Source organism: Anabrus simplex, chromosome 7 (genome assembly GCF_040414725.1).
Source record: "Anabrus simplex isolate iqAnaSimp1 chromosome 7, ASM4041472v1, whole genome shotgun sequence".
In the NCBI taxonomy this organism is placed as follows: Eukaryota; Metazoa; Arthropoda; class Insecta; order Orthoptera; family Tettigoniidae; genus Anabrus; species Anabrus simplex.
The window spans coordinates 116,309,354-116,329,059 of NC_090271.1; the positions used below are offsets into that span (position 1 = coordinate 116,309,354).

Consider the following 19,706-nt stretch of genomic DNA (forward strand, 5'->3'; position numbering starts at 1 on the left):
CAGTCGTATGAAGGAAATATTATGATGAAGAATTTCCTGTAACTTACTGTACTCGCAAGGATAACTAATCCCATGTAGACCGAGCGATTTGGCCGTGCGGTTAGGAGCGCGCGGTTGTGAGCTTGCATCCGGGAGATAGTGGGTTGGAATTCCACTGTCGGCAGCCCTGAAGATAGTTTTCAGTGGTTTCTCATTTTCACCCAGGCAAATGCTGGGGCTGTACCTCAATTTTAAGGCCACGGCTGCTCCTTTCCAACTTCTAGGCCATTCTTATCCCACCGTCGCCATAAGACCTATCTGTGTCGGTGCGACGTATAGCAACTAGCAAAAAATGGTCCATGTGGGAAAAATAAAACTCGCCCGTAAACTATTTATACGACTGACGCCGAATTGATCCTTGTTAATGAAAATGTGAAGTGACCATCACAGGAAATGCTGGAAACTGCGAGTTCGATGCTCCAGTTGGTTGACGACAAATGTCTATGCGTTGCGCATCCCCAGCATTTCACGAGTACGTCCTGTATTATTACGGGTGAGTGAGTGAGAGGGGCAGTCGTGTTTTTTGACCAGTTGAATGCAACACAAAATGGTGCTCACGATAAAACAGCGCGTGTTCATTGTGGAGTGTTACGCGAAGCGCGATTCGTGGAAAAGTCGAGCGGAACTGTGTGCGCAAGATTTAAAGTGTTTTGAAAAAAACTCCAGTAAAGTAATCGATCTAAAACTTAGTGGCAAAATTGCGTTCTGTAGTGAATAAAAACCGTAACTATCCGAAAAGAGTTTGAACACTAGAAAATTCTGCTCGAGTGACGGAAAGCCTGGAACGAAGACCGACGAAATCTCAACGCCGTTTCTCTGTGCAAGTCGGAATTAAGACATCGTCGTGTGGAAACATTATCAAGAAGGACCTGCATCTGTATCCTAACAAATTTTCTGTTGTGTAAGCCTTAAAACGTCCAGACGAACCTTCGGATATTGAGTTCTGCCGGTGGTTTCTGACTGAAGTGGAGTCAGGATTTTTGGATCCTCATTATTTTTTCATTTCTGCAGAAGAGGTAATTTCCAGCATCTTCCCTCATGTTCATGAATATCGGTCAGCCCTACATCAGTCCTACTGCAAATATTTTCCGGGCGAATTTTATATTGCCCACTCGGTATTACCCAACTCTTTTCCCTAGAAGCTAGTGTACAGCAGTTAACACAGTTAGTACAGGAACCTGTGTATACGGTCTCTCTCCTCGCAACGAACTTAAACGAATTAAAGCGTAAACTCTCTAAGGCTCGCGAGGGCAATTAAGATAATATATATTCTCAATACCAAACAAGTCCAATCAAAGAGAGTAACATAACAGTGAGGGATTCACCCTGATGACCGTACCGGCACGACATACACATTTCTGTCCAAGAAAGTCTACCATAAGTCGGTAGGTTGGCAAACGGCAAAGCAGTCAAGTAGTTTCTTGGAGTGAGGAGTCAATATTTGCGTGAGAGATATTAGAAGTGTCTTATCGACGAATTATAAACCTTGACCAGACGTTATTATCAACCGTACTTGATGTGTTGTGCCAGAAAAATCTTATCAGCGACCACCAATATATCTACCGCAAATGAACTCATATCATTTATATATTACTGTCAGTGATTTGCGGCCTGCACGACATAGAAATGGCTACAGCCGCACTTGTATCCATTCTCCTGCTCCTGGTTGCTCATCAGCTAGCTGAGGTTCTCTCTGACGATGAGTATCCGACCATAACATTACCTCAAGGCACTCTGAAAGGAAGAAAATTTACGCCAGGAAACCTCTCACCATATTACAGTTTCTTGGGTATACCATATGCCAAACCTCCAGTAGGAAATCTCCGATTTAAGGTAAGAATATTAAACAATGACTGTGTGCTGTCCCTTGCATGTGTCATTTGTTGTATTATGGTAGTAAAATATTACGGTATTACGGCAGTATAAGAAGCGCCGTGTCTCAGGACTAGTTGCGGATAGTGAGATGAAAAGAATCAAGAGGTCACCAATATATACTGACAAGAGGTATATTTTTTTGCTGGTTGCTTTACGTCGCACCGACACAGATAGGCCTTTTGGCGACGATAGGACAGGAAAGACCTAGGAATGGGAAGGAAGCGGCAGTGGCCTTAATTAAGGAACAGCCCCAGCATTTGCCTGGTGTGAAATTGGGAAACTATGGAAAACCATTTTCAGGGCTGCCGACAGTGGAGTTCGAACCCACTATCTCCCGGATGCGAGCATACAGACATTACTATATACATAAGAATAGTAAGAAGAAGCATTACTAAAATAGATCTACAGCCTGGGAAAATGTAACTCGATGTCTAGAGGAGAAAAAAATAATGTGAGAAAAATACTAACACATAAACCTGTATAGAAGGTAAACTTTTAATCTAAAACAACACAAAAGGATTTAAACCTGCTTACGAGATGGGCGATCATCTTATAAATGTCAGGCAAAGTTAATAGTCCTTCAAGGACACAAGCCTATCTAAGGTACAATAGTTTATATTTGTTTTAAATGTACTAATTTTGTAAGTAACAAAGAAGATTTTGAATGTAGATCACATAGAAACCATCATCATCTTTATCATCATCGTATCTGACTGTAAACATGTATGAACAAAACTGCACCCTCCAAGTACTTCTATCTCTAGAGTCTTCTTTCAAAGGACCACGCATTCGACGCCTCTTCAAATCTGTTAATATTCCGATCCTTCTTCGTCCTCAAACCTTCCTTACATTTATCTTCACCTTTACAATACCTTTTCGTACATATTCTCTTCTCAGTATATGTCCTGTCCAACTAACTTTCCGTTTTCTTATTTGCTTCAATATTCCTTTTCCTTCGTCAAACCTAGTTAGAACTTCTTCATTCCGTATCTTAACTGTCGGTTTTATTCTCCCCGTCCTTAGCCACAGGCACTTACCAGCATTTATCTTCTTTCTAAGTCAACGTCCACGTTTCTGTACCTCATATAAAACTGCACTCGATACAAAACATTTAGCAAATCTTTTCCGTAGCCTTAAGTTGGCAGTTCTTGCCGTTGGAAGTTCTTTCACTTTTCCGTATGTGATATTTGCTTCTTATCCTGTTCTTTATCTCTCTCTTCTGTACAGCTTCCATTCTATTCCATTCCATTTCACAACACCTTCCGAATACAACGAGTAACAAGAACTCGGACGTGAACTTTTCAAACCTTATTGGCATCGTTGTTCAAACAGCGTCCTTTGTATACTTGTTTCATGTACTGTTTTCATATTTACGTTTTGCACATCTGATCGGGAAGTTAAGGGGAACGCGCTAACTATACGCTGCCTGGAATGCAGGCACAGCTCGACGCAGTCCGGTTGGTTCACGTCCGCTGCTTCGCTCCTCCCTACCTCTCCGCCACACCCCGATTCTCCCGCGGCACTTCTAATTTTACGACTATTTATTTGTTCAATTTTGGCATTTAAACTTGCGCTGGTCACATGCACTTTTAACCTTAACATTCTACTGCCTCCCACGAATATTCCTAACAAATTTGAACCGAATCCGAGTGTAACACATGTGTGTGTTCCCTCGTTAGTATTGAATAAGTGGAAAACTCTACTGTGCATTATTTATATGACTTCTGACTCAGTTATGTTAATCATTCCGCATCGTTCCCCAGTTTATTTTAAACTGTCTACCATTTCCTGTCAGTTTCCTTAACTTTTCACTCTTATTGCTTGATCGCTTTTATTCATTATTCTCCAAACACTATCCCATAAATTCCTTCCAGGGCCTATACTTTTCCTGAAGCCAAATTGAATCTTTCCCATGTTTTCCTCTATCATTCTCTCTGTCCTTCTGAATATAATTCTCGCAGCTGGTTTTGCCAAATACGCTATCAAACGAAAACTTCCGTAGGCCTTCCTAGATTGAGCGCTGTATTGCTTCGCCGGGTTGAGTGGCTCAGACGGTTAAGGCGCTGGCCTTCTAACCCCAACTTGGCAGGTTCGATCCTGGCTCAGTCCGGTGGTATTTGAAGGTGCTCAAATACGACAGCCTCGTGTCGGTAGATTTACTGGCACGTAAAAGAACTCCTGCGGGACTAAGTTACGGCACCTCGGCGTCACCGAAGACCGTAAAAGTAGTTAGTGGAACGTAAAGCAAATAGCATTATTATTATTATTATGTATTGCTTCGGAATGGGAATCACAACTATATTAAAAAGATCATCATATTTTTTATTAAATCTTTAAGTATTCCCATTATTTTTATTTCCAACACCTTCAGTATATCCACCACAACCCACCATTTTATTACCTCTTAGGTCTGCTATTGCTTTCTTTATCACTTCCTTTGTAACCTTATTGCCACTGTTATCCTCATCAGTCTCCTCCTCTTCTTCTAGTCCAATGTTACAGACATCTCTGTTATTTGAGACGTATATTTCCTTTATGTACCTTTTCCACACATCTTTAACCTCCTCTACATTAGATGCGATCTTCCCTTCCTTATATCCTCGCAGCCTGATGACGTATGTGAAGTTCCAACTTATGCAATAGTACATTTACATTTAATGTTCTGCTCATAATTGAACCGGAGCCCAGAGCAAGATTTTGTGATGCTCACTTTCCATACATGGGTCGCTGAATTGTAACACGTTGTACCGTCAAGAATGCAGCAGGTATACTAATTCCTTCGCCCATTCACCTGAAAGATTGCAAGAAACATGATGGACGTCCAGTTAAGTAGACCAGTGAAACTGAAATTTATCTGCAAAATGTAAAATATATATTGCGTAAGCTGCGCTGCTTACTCGTCCATGAGATTAAACTCCACTGGAACCTACTTGATTGCTGACTACGTCGCCCAAAGGCTCTATTTCGCTGGTACAATGGTTGTCGAAATCTGCAGAGTGTCTCACATTTTCAGGCACGGCTACCAAACGTTCGGTGATTAGCAGCATATTTTCATGTCAGTAGTGCCATAACGTTCACAACAATTTTGATTTTGCTCATGATCTCTATCCTGGCGAAAATTCTCGCCCATTTATAATTTTAAACATTCTATTCTTTCATTGAATCTACTATGGTTGAGGAATTGTACGCCTAATTACATGCTGATTGCACAAATTCTTCTTATACTACCGCTTTTACACACCTTGTGGCTTCTCTGGAGCGAACTTCGTCGCACAATTGGACCTGACCATGTTTTACGGCCGGATGTTCTTCCTGACTCCAACCCAATGTGGAGGGATGTAATCACCACTGCGTGTTGGTAGTGTGGTGTGTTGCCTGAATATGAAGAGGAAGATGATGGGACAAACACAAACAACCAGTCCACGAGCGATTAAAACGCGATTAAAATCCTACGGCCGGGAATCGAACTCGATACCCTCTGAACCGAAGGCGTCAAATCAAATCAAAGTACTACATTTGCAAATGAGCTGTCTACCTCAGTGGCAAATGATACACTACTAAATTTTTAATTAAAAGTAAAAGCATTTTCCTAAAATAGAGTTTTATATACATTTACATTAACAATTTTTCTATTAAACATACAGCTCATACTTAATAAATTTATATTTTTTACAAAATTCTACTAATAATATCTTCTGTACTTAAACACGTAATCAAATCATATACAGTATGTGGGATTACGGCTATACAAATACTATAATATTTAAATTTGCATTGTTTTTTTAACACATTTTGGTACCTAACTTGCATAACGACATGCTGCGTCTTAATCAGAGCCCCTTTTCCCACTGCTTTTCAGAGTTCCTGAAGGGTCTTCACAGCTACCATAGCAGTCTCAGTCTTTCGCCTTCCTAGAAGTCATCTGCTATTTCAACTAGAATACTCGCGTCATTATCCATTTTGACAACAAACCTGTACACATGTGATACGGTAGTTTTTCATGCACAGATAATTCTAAAAATGGGCGCTGCCTGCTAATGGCTGTACTCTCAAACGCACAAACATTGGCCGGCAAAGGAATATTTAATTTTATACATTCTCGAAATGCGAGGATATTAATAAACTTTTGATAGCCTGTGGGCGAAGTAATGATACTTGGAATCCTTCCACATTCGCAATATGTTTGTGCTGTTGAGTGTACATTTCTAAAGAACGTTTCAGGTTTCTTATCAACATCATTCCTCTGTCTCATTATCACGAACAGGCATTTAATGTTTTTTTTAACACAGTTTGCATGTCAACTGAGTAATGTTCAGTGTCACGAACGAAGCAGGAAATAAACCTCCCTATTCCTAGTTGATTATTCAGCATCTTCATTTCGACATAATTATTGGCGTTCTTCAACAGTAACATGGCTATCGTTATTGCCTGACCGCATTATATACATATTTACGCGATCGCCTGAAGCAGTTCTTATAAAGGAGATAAAAGATTACACTGTATATCCTGAATTACAAAAAACATTGGATATGGAGGTATGGATGCCCGGAACAAATCACAGCAGATCGAGATGCTCTTTAAATCACCCTTACATTTAATTGACTGTCAGTGCACAAGACTGACAGCATATCATCCTAAAAACGGGTTAATAGGAAGATACCATCATTCTCATAGGGCTGCTTTAATGTGTCACTGTAAAAAAATATTGCATCAAGTGTTGCCGAGACAGATATCAACATGAGAGGAGTTACATACTTGCTCATCTGGTGAACTGGTATATAGTACAACTTTTAAAGGTACCCAGAAATTTTATTTCAGAACGCTTAGTTTCACAAACTTCTGAATCATTTGTGAATAAATTCAGAAGACACATGAGAATGTTAAACTAACTCTAACCAATCATAATAAAGGAAATGAAGCGCATTTTTTATAGAGATATGTTTTGCTGCTCTCACGTTTTTCTGAGGAATGATAGTGTGAGATGTCTTTGCAAAAACCATATTCAGAAATGTACAGCTGTGGAAAACTTAAGCATAAGATAGAAAAAGCAGCATAACATATCAACTACTCGGTTGAAATGATTGAAAGTGCGGTAAGATGTTGCCAGAAGTCTCCCACACGTGCATAGGGACTTGGCGTGAGTTCAGCGCTACTATAGCGCCAATTGAGTCCGGCCCCACAAAACGAGGCAGTTGAAGGAACGTAAAAAGACAGTGTGAGTCAATAAGCGAGCTGTTACGGTGCACTGTGCTGATGTTATTCATTACAACACAGTCCGGAGGCAACATTTGAATGACTTCACACTTGGAAGAATCATCGGGAAACTGTAAGGAGAACGACCTGTGACGAGTGTAGCCCAGGAGTTTATTATTGCTCACAGCATTGTTTTACGTGCATGGAGAGCATTCCGAACCACAGGCACTGCTGGCCGAAGGAGAGGACGGGTTCGACCACGGTCAAGTACAGCAGCACATGACCGCTACAATGCGCAAGACACTCCTGTCAAAGAGCGGGTGCAATTACAACCACATTTAACGGGACTACAAGGCACTCAGTCTCACGCTACAGAATGGCATGGTGACTGCATGGGGATGGTCTGTTTGCCTGATGACCATTACGTTGTGTTCCGTTGCCACCCGCACACCGGCAGCAACGTTTGCGATGGTGCCAAGAACATCACGTCTGGAACGACGATGAGTGGGGTCGCGTACTCTTCTCACATGAGAGAAGATTCAGTATGAGTAGTTATTCTAGATGTACCCTCATCTGACGAGAGGTGGGAACACATAATGCACCCAGCAACGTTGTCGAATCTGACCATTTTGGTGGTCCAAGTGTAATGGTGTGGGCAGGTAACATGTTACACGGGCGTACCGACATCTAAATCTTCGAACAGGGTACACTCACCGGTCAACGTTATTGTGACAGTGTACTCCTTCCCTGTGTGCGTCTTTTCAGGGGTACATTTGGCTTTGATTTCGTGTTCATGGATGGCAATGCACGACAACATCGAACAGTGCAGGTGGAGGAGCTCTTGGAACGTGAGGATATTCGGGCAATGGACTGGCCTGCAAGTTACCCTACTTAAATCCCATCGAGCACGTGTGGGACATGTTGGGCAGACGTGTTGCAGCACATCCACATGCATCAACGACCATCCAGCAGTTGTCAACCGCGCTGGTGGAGGGATGGAACGCCCTACCACAAGAACTCCTTACCAGTTTGTAGCCAGCATGGGAATACGTTGCAGAGCATGCATTATTGTCCGTGATGACCACACACCATTTAAACAAAAATCTCTCTTCTTTTGTGATATCCAGAGGACCATCATGAGTCACAGTGTCTTACGTGCAATTTATTGTCTCTGTATAAATGTGTCATTTATGTTTGTCTTGTCGCATATTTATTTCAGTTGCCTACCGTGCCATGCTGTAGCAGTTCGTCCTATATATGGTTCAAGTTTCATCGTGATATGTTACTTGTCAGTGACACAACATGCGAATGTTACTTTCATCCTTAATTTTTGTTCAGCAGTGTATAAAACGCCATTCAGTTTATCAGCGATTGGACATTCCCCATAAAAATTGATCGAGCTGTAGTGAGTCTACCGGTAGAGAGATTGAAGCCAGTTTACACGATTCAAGGTGATATTCTGCCGGAACTTGTGAATACATCATGCACTTCAAGACATATAAACCAGTCTTTTCGCAAATCCTGGACCCAGATACAAGCAGGAAGATTGCATGAGTACTCAATTGGTGAGGGAGGGGTGGGTTATGAGAGTACATGTGGAAACTTCCACCTTTTCTGTATTCGTTAAATAATGGACTCTCCTAAAATAAACTTTTTTCGATTGTGTATTTAATCTTATGGGTTTGTTCTTTGCCGGTTGATTGTTCCTGGGTTTTCAGTATGGTTGCAACAAGTAAATACCTCCCCCCTAACCAATTCTAACGAACTGCGGTGCAACTGTCTTCAACAACGGATGCACAGCAATTAAATTAAATACAGGTTATCAAGAATCCGAAAAAACCTATGTTGATAGAGACGTCGGATTTCATCCATGGTATCTTGTGCCTGCCGTACGTGACAACTAAAAGGAGGATCAGGCGGTCTACGCTTGAGAGCGTGAGTTGGCTACCACGGTTCCCGTAGCTGAATCTGACATTGTCTCCACTAGTGTTAGGCTAACTGATTCATCTTTCCTGTCCAATCTCCACTGGTCAGCTCTTATTCTCTTCCGATCCCGACAGGATTAGGTTTCCGAGGCCTAGTGAGTCTTTCATTGTGATCCTTCCCTTCCTTTTTCCTCCATATTTATTCTTAGAAGTGTCAGACATCTTGTATTTTCCTTATGTTTACAGATAAGAAGGATGGTTATCCAGCAGTACTCTATCTGAAGATAATAACCAACACCATGACACCACCTCTTCTCGCACCACCGCCACCAGGCCTGAAGAGTCAGTGAAAATATCACTTTCTTGTTACCATTGTTACTTACTGAAAGGAATATCATTCTAATTCATTTTATTTCCATCTGTTTTACAGGCTCCTGTCCCCGCTGAGCCGTGGAATGGAACCCTGGAAGCTCTACAGGAAGGGAACGTGTGCAAGCAAATAGGCACGACGGGAACGGCATCACTAGTAGGAGATGAAGATTGCCTCTTCCTGAATGTCTACACGCCGGAGGTGAGATCAAAAAGCTATCTGCATATTTAAAACTCAAGGCGTTTTCTTTTCCAATCCGCCAACAACTCCTTACGGGAGCGGTTTTTATTAAATGTGATTTACATGATAGGTAGCTACATGTATATGCGCCAATACTATTGTTTTCTTTATTTAAACTATTATTAGTACTACTACTACTACTAAAATGTTGTCATTCCTCCCCTGAAGGGCGAGGCGGGCCTCTTAGACGGTGACGTCGTCTATGAGGCAGGAAGATTTGTTTCGTTCAAGGAGATGCTCTGAGAAGGTAAGGGGGTTGGCCGCTGTGGCCTATACAATGAACTGTCCCGGCATTTGTCTTAGTGCAGGAGAATAGAAAACCACGGAAAACCATCCTCAGGACAGCGGACGTTTGGGGCCACCCGTGAGGTCCGGCCCTGTCCTGTCTCCCGAATGCAGAGGCGTAGAGCCACCGTAGAGCCGTGGCCAATCCTCCTCTGCTCGGTTGGCTGGACAGAGTGCAGAGCTTTTGAGCCACGGACCAGCCGTGGCCAATTATGGCCAATTATTTTAGGAAATTATCATGCGCATAATGCGTGCTATATCTTGCTTAAATCCAATAAATTGAGCTTCAATCGCGTAACCATTCCCAAACCCGAACTATCGTCTATCAAATCAGTTAGTAATTTCGCAAATGTATCTAATATAATCTCAAAGACAGCTTTCCCAGAGCTTACATGCAACACATGCCAATTTGACTGGCGTGTAATCGTGGGACTTATCACCTTTAGACTCATCACCTTTTCCTTTTTACACACGAGCTACTCTACTATAGCAACTACTCGTTCAGTTGGTATGGCTCCTTCGTGCAATCATTGCTGAAATATTTACTTCAGACATGGTACTAAAGGTAGTTGGAGATAGTATTTGCCCATATACTAGTATGGTTTCTGTCTACAATCCGTCAACAAGTTCTACTTGGCCGATATTCAAATTGCTTGCTTTAAATTAAAGATACCTATCTCTACATTCCACATCACTGCGTTTCTCGTTGATAGTTATTTGTTTAATATGATTTTTTTTATTATTCGGATTAAGCTTCCTTTCGGCTTCAAAAAGCAGTTTCAGGCAGTTCCAACAACTGACAAGAGATGGCAATACAGTGGTTCATTCAGAATTCAACAGAAAGCAATACCATATTTACATTCTCGTAGGCAACGATTCTAGCAAGGTTTATATCAGTAAGCTACAATAGATGAACGTAAAGAGCGCTAAGCGCTGCCTGGTTGAAGCTAATTGAACAAACGTCTGCCATGATTTCAGTCGTCACGATCAGCTGATTGTAGGGTAGTTCGAAAAGGATAAGGAGAATCGTCATACAGTGGCATACGAATAGAACAAGAAATCCTAACCCTGCTTGGCTGTTGTGGTTAAGCGTAACTTAACAATAAAATCGTTGGATATAAACGAGTATATATGACGTATCCTTTAGAACGAAAGGTTACAACCATATTCCCTGGAGTACCACTATAATTGTTCAATATAATTATTTAGACATCGTGTACGTTTGACTTAAATAGCCAAAGCACAAGACACAGTTGGTCTATAAACAAAAGTCTGGTCACGCTCCAAGAATTACTTGCGTCATCGGCGATTTTGAGGCTATACCTTTTGTCGTCAGCATGTCATCCATTACAGTGGGATTAAAGTTATAAAGATTATTGCGTCAATCTAAATTGTAGATGTCGCTGATATAAAGGGGCTAGATTATTTCCGAGAGATAAAAAGAGGAGGTCAAACCGGGTGCAGTACTGCCGACGTGAGATTTGGCAACCAACAGATCATTCACAGTTTTGCGAAGTTTGCTAGATAAAAACGAAGTAATATTCATCCAAGTGTCCGTCTTCGTAGCGTAAAGCTGCCGTCCTTGAAGGTACGGGCTTGATTCCAGAGATTTAGCAATGGAAGGAGAGATAGGATGTGATAAAAATTGTACACGCTGCACCATCTGCATTTTGTCCTGGCTAAATGTTTAGAGTGCTGGCCTTTGATCCAAGAGTCTCGGGTTCGATTACCGGCTGGGTTAGTGATTTTAACATTCATTGGTTAATTTCGATGGCTTGAGAGTCGGGTGTGTGTGCCATCCTCATCATTAGAATTCATCAGAAATTAGGCTCCATCTTTACATACATGGAGGTCTGCAATAAGGCGTCAGATCGAAAGCCCTGCGCTAGGTCTCTCCGGAGGCTACACTTCATTATGTGCATGCCCTGATATACGTTAGTAGACTTTTGGAAGCCATCATAAGTAATTTCATCTCTTTTGCAGCGAATGTTATTGTTCTATCTGTGGATTTTCGACGGATTTTCCCTGTTGTTCCACCTGCTCCCAAACAAGCTGTTATTCATATCCGTATTGGTTTTTTTCCTCTTTGATCAGAATTTAAAGTACTTGATCTTTTTAATAATACAGTTTTCGAGCAAGACCAAAACATATTTCTGCTGAAAATTGGTAACAGAGATTATCCTTCAGTAAATCATGAACTGCAAGAGAAATCTGTTATTGACTGACCATCCTCTACCATCGCGAAGCAAGAAATTTACGAGAGTAAATTTGAGTCACCAGAAGTTGCTATAAGTTTCTTCAAAATTGGCATTCTTATCCCAATAATCGAGCTCTGTGATCAAATCAATTCCGTAAATTAAGTATCTCTATCCGGAACGGCCGGAACGTTTATCAGTGTAAATGATGACAAAGAAACCCTCCAATTTCCCATAGAGTTTGCGAATAGCCTTGAATTAATTGGCTTGCCTCCTACTGTGCTTAAATTAAGATCTGGAGCAATTGTAATATTATTAAGAAACTTTAATGCTTCACAGGGGCTTCTAAACGGAGCAGGATTAGTTGTACGAGAAATTCATAACAGTTGTTTGAATCTAAAAATCATTACGGGGTTAAGTGTTGGACAGAGAATTTTGATTCTTAGAATTGATTTAACACCATCAACAACACTCTTCAATTTCATTTTAAAAAGTCATTTTCCTACGCTATGCCTTCGATATGACGATGAACATAGCTCAAGGACAGACTTTACACCGTGCTGGTGTATATTGCACCTGTCCCGGGGTCGGCAGAGCGCTGAATATAGAATTTCATTTCACAAATAAATATTTGGATGGAAACCTTCTGGATAAGGAATTTAGGAATTCAAACCCGGGAATCGAAGTCCCATCCTCCCTACTTTTAACTGGCACATTGGCTACGCTCAAGAGCATACGGGTCATTGGTGGTGTTCGTAAGAAAATTGGGCACTTAATCTAAATACATTGAATGTAGGGTGCTATAGTAAGAGAAAACGCCATATTACTAAATAAGAACGGATTGTTCCCAATTCAAAATATAAATGCAATAACTGATAGACACATGAAAATATCTATACACACGGGAAATGCGATATTATTGCCTACGTGGAAATATTTAACAAAAAATTTACTTATATGGGAAATGCCGTTAATGTTTCTTATCAGTCTTTTTCAATTCTGAATCTCATTCTGGCATTCCCAGATCAGATTATCAACACTACACACATATACATTACACTTTTTAATCAATAGGGATCTGTACCCTTATCTAACTTTCGGTACACGCAGGTATCCGCCATATTATTACCTAACAACACATAAATTATGTGAAAAGAGTGGCATTCTCGTGAGAAAAACAATATTATCTTACAATGTCGTAGTATTAGGACATTTTATGAACTACAGCTTCGCATACTTCGTATATTTACCCAATAATGAAAATCAAATACCGCTTGTTTCTAACAACATCTACTCTTTCACATTAATTACTCATCACACTATCGCATACACGCATTTCTCCGGGGCAATACCTTATTTTAATATATTACAAAGCGGACACACGACGTTGGTATACTGTAAATCACCATAAATCGCCATACACTGATACAACTCGTAAATATAAACACATGTAAGAATGAAGGAATCATCTGTAAATACATCAGCACAAGGTATAGTATGCACTTTAATGTCTTCTGAAACTGTGACCTCTTTCAGGTCTCCTGGTGTCGGTCCAAGGACGTCGATACCAATCGGGTATCGAACCATGCTAGTTTGACTTCGAGGTGCTACCTGAAATCCCTACTACGATCTCATGTGAATTAAAAACTTAGAGAATAACTTCGCCTATCGGATCCCGAAACATACAACGGTTCATGGTAACACATTATTGGCACGTGAATATTTAATACAGTGCGAAAATGAGGGAAACATTCCTATGTGACTCTTGCGAGCATTTAGACGGACATAACGGACCAGCCTCGAGGGCCGGGCGCTTTACCTCCTGTCCTTCAATCTGAAGGCCACAAATCTCTCTCTAAGATACAGCCTGTCTTTGTAGGCTGGAATAATACTTTCACTCGCACCCAAATATATTATAAATACGTAATTTTCAGTTCAATTCTCTCGTATTCTCCAGGCAATTAATCATTTATGTATACATTCAAATATCATTTCATCTCAACGCTTCAACCATGTTCAGTATTGGTTCACTTCATCATCGTTATTAATATTGTCATATTCTTAATCCGTCGTCATAAAAACATTTTCACATATACCGTTTCACCCTTCATTTCACACACATGTACCTCAAACCCAAGTTATTTACACGTTGAGAAGATCCTAACTCGACAGGTATTTTCCTTAACGTAACGCTCACTCGCGTAACTATATAGATCATTGTTCGCGCCTCGAATCATCATCTCCTCCTTCCAGTTGTCAGCATCCTTAAGATTAAAATGTAGGTAGCTGTATACATGCATTGAAGTCGTGAAAAATTTAAATACTATATATTTGAAAATTTGAGAAGACCCAACTCAGCTAATTGAATTTGGAATGGATTACGAAGTCCACTGAATTATCAAACTCACACTTACGAATGCTTCACTCAAACACAATACACAATGGGGTCATAAACACTAATTCATGCAAAAAATCCATAGAATAACTTTGTGATTAACCCACAATCACAGAAGACAAAAAGTGGAAAATCAAACTAATAAAGAAACTTTACTCCATTGAAACACGCATATTGCGTCACCTACACGTAATAACAGATGTCAAAAAGCATGCTGAAAAATTATATTTACAAAGTGGAGTCTTACATATAAATGCGACACCTATGATTTTCATGCTTAGAAATATCATGGGATTTACTTATTATTTGCTGTGTATAACCATGCTGTCATCTGAGGATACCCAAATGTATTTCGATATCCATCACTGACGCCTCGTTAGCAGAGCGTCCTAGGTTGATCTTCATCGGGGTTTAACAACTGGACCCATAGATGGAAAGGAAGAAACGTCGGAGTTGTTAAGGATAGAAGTCTTGAGCCAGGACTTCGAAACTGAAGACGTAAACCAGGATGCGATTACATCAAATATTTTTCTGGCTACCTGGCATTCAAATGTCTCTCTGTAGATGCCAGCTTAGGTGATAAAGGTGAAATGTTTGCCTTGCTACAGAAAGTGTTGAAATTAAAAGACTTCTCTTGGGAGTGGATACGGCTTAAACTTAAGGAGCCGGGAAAATACTCCGAAGCGCTTTCTGAAGGTTATTATTTATTTATCGTATGGTTTTAGCGCCGGAAGTGTTCGAGGAGATGTTCGTTGCAGGTCTTTCTATTTGACGCACATGGGCCACCTGTGGGACGATGGTAATGAGGTAGAGTGAGGGTGAAACCCGGTGTCGGCACATAGCCTACTCCTGTCGAATAACACCAAGGGACCGGCTCATACCTTTACGTCCCCATCCGACGGACGAATCACCATCAACATCATATGACTTCACTACATATGGGCACTGTGAAGAGATTTGGAATTTAATCCAGGCGTTTGGCACGGAACTGGTGGTTACAAATTGTATTTCGCAACTGTCGGTCAACATTCTGATGGTGAATGTTGTTTCGACCAACGGGACTCGAACCGCCTATCGATTATGTCAAACCATATAGACTTCAACGCCTTAACGATTATGGCCACCAGACGTGTTGCTTTCTGGAGATAATTACACAGGTGAGAGTTGGTAAACGGAATACTTTACTTCCGTTTCAGGAGGGGTTCGTAATTTCTATACACTCCCTTTTGAGACTTTTTGAAGACATGATAATATTTTATATTTTAACTGCCAGATTAAAGTAAGACTGCTTGGAGAATTATTTTTAACCTCTCTGTGGCCTAAGAGTTTTTTATAGCAATCCGTTCTTGCCTGAAGTTCATAGCAGTATTCGACTTCTAAATTTACAGGCAATAACGAAATCCCTCTCTCCAGTAGTGTGTCAGTGGAAGCTGAAAATCCAACGCTGAGTGGTACGGGTAGATTTTATTTTGATGCTGATAATGAGGAAGATTTCTTGAACTTCGTAAGCAATGAACTAGGTATGCATAGGCCCGGGTTCGATTCCCGAAATTTGAAAAAGTGGAACGGGGTCCACTCAGCCTAGGTAGGTCAACTGAGTAGAGGGGGTTCGATTTCTACCTCTGCCAGTCTTGAAGTGGTTCTCCGTGGTTTCCCACTTCTTCTTCAGGCCACGGTCGCTTCCTTCCCTCATCCTTGCCTATTCCTTCCAATCTTCCCATCCCCCACAAGGCCCTTCTACAACATAGGAGATGAGGCCACATGGGCAAAGTACCTACTAGCTCTCTTCCCCAGTTGTATCCCCGACCAGATGTCGCATGCTTCATGACACTGCAGGTGAGGTGGTAGTGGTGGGATCACTCGCTGAGTCCCGTGGGAAAAGCCAACCCTGGATGGTAAACTGATTATATTTATAACTGTGAGAGAGTGATGCAGACTGACTTCTATAATTAAATCAAAATTTCCCAAACTAGACGAGAATATTATCTCTTTAGTCAGAACTAGGACTTTTATTAGAATACGTCAACTCAACAAAATAATCATCATATAGATGTGGGCAACTTCAGCTTCTTTAAAAACTTCCCAAGTCATCAAAACTTGAGTTCTGAATACAACTAAACCAACCACTATTCCCGTGATTGTATTTATGTATTGTTTTTCAGACGGCTTCTAAGATGTTATTACTCAGAGTTTCTTCTATTATCTATCTACATTATTATATGACTGATTGCAGATGGTGTCCAACTCGTTGGCTGAACGGTCAGCGTACTGGCCTTCGGTTCAGAGGGCCGGGGTTCGATTCCCGGCCGGGTCGGGGATTTTAACCATAATTGGTTAATTCCTACGGCACGAGGGCTGGGTGTGTGTGTTGTCTTCATCACCATTTCATCCTCTTCATGACGCGCAGGTCGCCTACGGGAGTCAAATAGAAAGACCTGCACCTGACGAGCCGAACCCGTCCTGGGATATCCCGGCACTAAAAGCCATACGACATTTCATTTTATTGCGGATGGTATGTAAAATACCATTTTATTTTAATAAGGCCAACCTTTAGAAGAGGCTTATGCTGCATGCAAACAAATGCAAGCAAATACAGGTGCGCACTCCTAGCCCTCCAGTCTACGTCACGCGCGGTCAACCAATGAGAGCGCTTTGAGCGGGAATGGCCTATCTAATATACTGTACCTACCCTCGTCGGCTGTCCTGAGAATAGTTTTAAGTGCTTTTCCATTCTCCTTCACTAAAACAAATGCCGGGGTTGTTCCTAGTATAGGCCACGGCCACAACCCTCTCACCTTCTCCAACATCTCCTTCATCGTATCACATCTCCCTCGTCTTCGAAACGACGTTACAGTCTAGGAGGCCCATCTAAATGTTCCCAGTATTATTTAGATGTGTGCAAAGCATTTGTTTTCGCCGTCATTCCTCTTGGCAAAATAAATAATCCAGGACTGAGAAATTTCTTAACAAAGTACATTAATTTTGAGCCTCCAGACGTATCCACATTAAGGAAAAACTATCTCTTAAAATGTTATGAAGAAACTTTACAGATAATTCGGGCAGTACGTGATAGCGAAAAACTGTGGGTGAGTATTGACGAAACCACTGATTCAAGTGGCAGAAAAGTAGGAAATATTGTAGTTGGTGTTTTGAAGAATGACAAAACTGCTTGTGAACGTACTTATTTGCTAGCGTGTAAAGAAATACTTGCTGCAAACCACGTCACTGTAACTACCTTATTCATGAACCCATGCACTTACTTTGGACAAAAGGTATAAAATACGACCACGTATTGCTTTTCCTTACTGATAGTGCAGCTTACGTGAAAAAGACAGCCGAAGGCCTTTCTGTGAGCTTTCCGAAAGTGATACACGTAACTTGCGTTGTTCATGCTCTACACAGGTTATGTGAAACTGTGCGGGCTCAGTATCCTCAAGTGGATAAATTAGTGTCTAATGGCAAAAATAGACTTAGTAAAAGCACCCTCAAGAATCGATCTGTTTAAAGAGAAAACCCCGGATCTTGCGCTTCCACCTCTGCCTATTGTTCAGGAAAAACAGAGGATTTCAAACAATGTGCCAAATTTCTAATGTATTAGAGGGTGATCATGTTGGCGAAATTGATGGCGTTAATGTTGGTGACATTCCTCCTTTTAACTATACACGTCTGACTTCCTGTGATGTGGAGCGATCGTTTTCGCATTATAAGGCGTTCTTTAGAGATAATCGCCATGCATTTTTTATGGAAAATTTAAAGATGACCTTTGTTGTTCACTGCAATTCTGAGACTACTTCTAGCAACTAATATTCCAGCGTGTAATGGGTGAGTACAACCGGGTACCAGTTTTTCAAAGATGATAGGTTGCTTTTGACATATTTAAACAAAATATACCTTAAAAAATTACCATTCATAACATTTATTCTGGCATACCAAAAATTAATATACCATACTGCACGTTTCCATACACAGACATCAATTTGCCTTAAGGAGTACGTTTGGTAGCACCATATTCTAATACAAAACGTTATACTTATTTACTTCTTGAGCGCGAGTAGTTGTATGATATTTAAAGGAAAATAATTTTATTTTATTGTCAAATATTTTAAAGTTTTTCAACACATAAGAAATAAATATTTGTCACTTTTTGGTACATAAAAATCCGCTCCCTATCCGTGACATTATACCGAAAAACAATATATTTCATCATATTCATATGAAGGAGACGTATTTGTGCAACTTCTGTCAAAATAAAGACACTATCCAACACAGACTCATAACTTGTACGAAGATTCAACCGACATGGAACAAATTTAAACAGATGCTGAAGTGAATCATAGGACGTATGAACACATATATCGCACCTGAATGGGTGATCCGCCATGCATTTAGTTTACAATCACCGCAACTGAACAGTACTGTCGTGTTACTGTTAGGTTGTTATGGCGACTGTATGCTGAAATCTTCCGAGCCTTACAGTGAGCTCAAAAGAAGGTCCGAGATAAGTGACTAAGTGTTAATGTGCATTCAGTATACGGAAAGGAAGAGATGGTGGGGAGAATATGTAGAGTAGCTTAGGGCATTCTGTATGTGTGAAATGCTGGATGATCCAAGGATAAATTAACAAAATAAAATAAAATACATTTAGATATATTGTATGAACTTGTGATATACTTTTGTGTGATTCATTCATTTTTTAATTCTTGTCGTCTGCAGATGGGCATTATTGTGATATTCTGAGACTTCAAATAATTCATGAACATTCGGCAACAAGATGTTGTAAAGACGGTTTTCTTGCTTTTATTTTTCCCTGTCTAATTGTGTGTACATTTGTTAAACAGTTGAAACCATTTTATGTACTAACTCTTATATGTAAATAAATCAGATGTAAAAAAAAGGCGTATTACCTATAGGATACATATTTGGACATGTTGTAACAAAAAGGTATTTGAGACTGCTAACATATTGCACTAACGAACATCTTTTTTTAAAGATTCATTTGGTTAAACCACCTGTACAGTTATGCAAAAACATGTAATATTCTACCACTTTCTGCCTTCGGTCAAAAGTCTCCAGCCTCAATTATTTATAATCTAAAAAACAGGTAAGTTAAAAAATACGGCAAGTGTAACGAAATTCATACCTATATCCTTTCCTAGAAAAGTAGTGGTAATATTAAAATCCATGTTAAT

General features: G+C 40.5%; 1 protein-coding gene across 1 annotated transcript in view; it reads left to right on the plus strand.

Moving 5' to 3' along the window:
• Window positions 1-1,626: 1,626 nt before the first annotated feature.
• The window catches only part of LOC136877326 (esterase FE4), a 47,550-nt gene continuing 29,470 nt past the window's right edge, over window positions 1,627-19,706 (plus strand). The window contains exons 1-2 of the mRNA XM_068228614.1: window positions 1,627-1,872; window positions 9,463-9,603. Coding sequence (XP_068084715.1) covers window positions 1,666-1,872; window positions 9,463-9,603 — 348 coding nt within the window. The 5' untranslated portion in view covers window positions 1,627-1,665. The remainder of the gene's footprint in view (window positions 1,873-9,462; window positions 9,604-19,706) is intronic.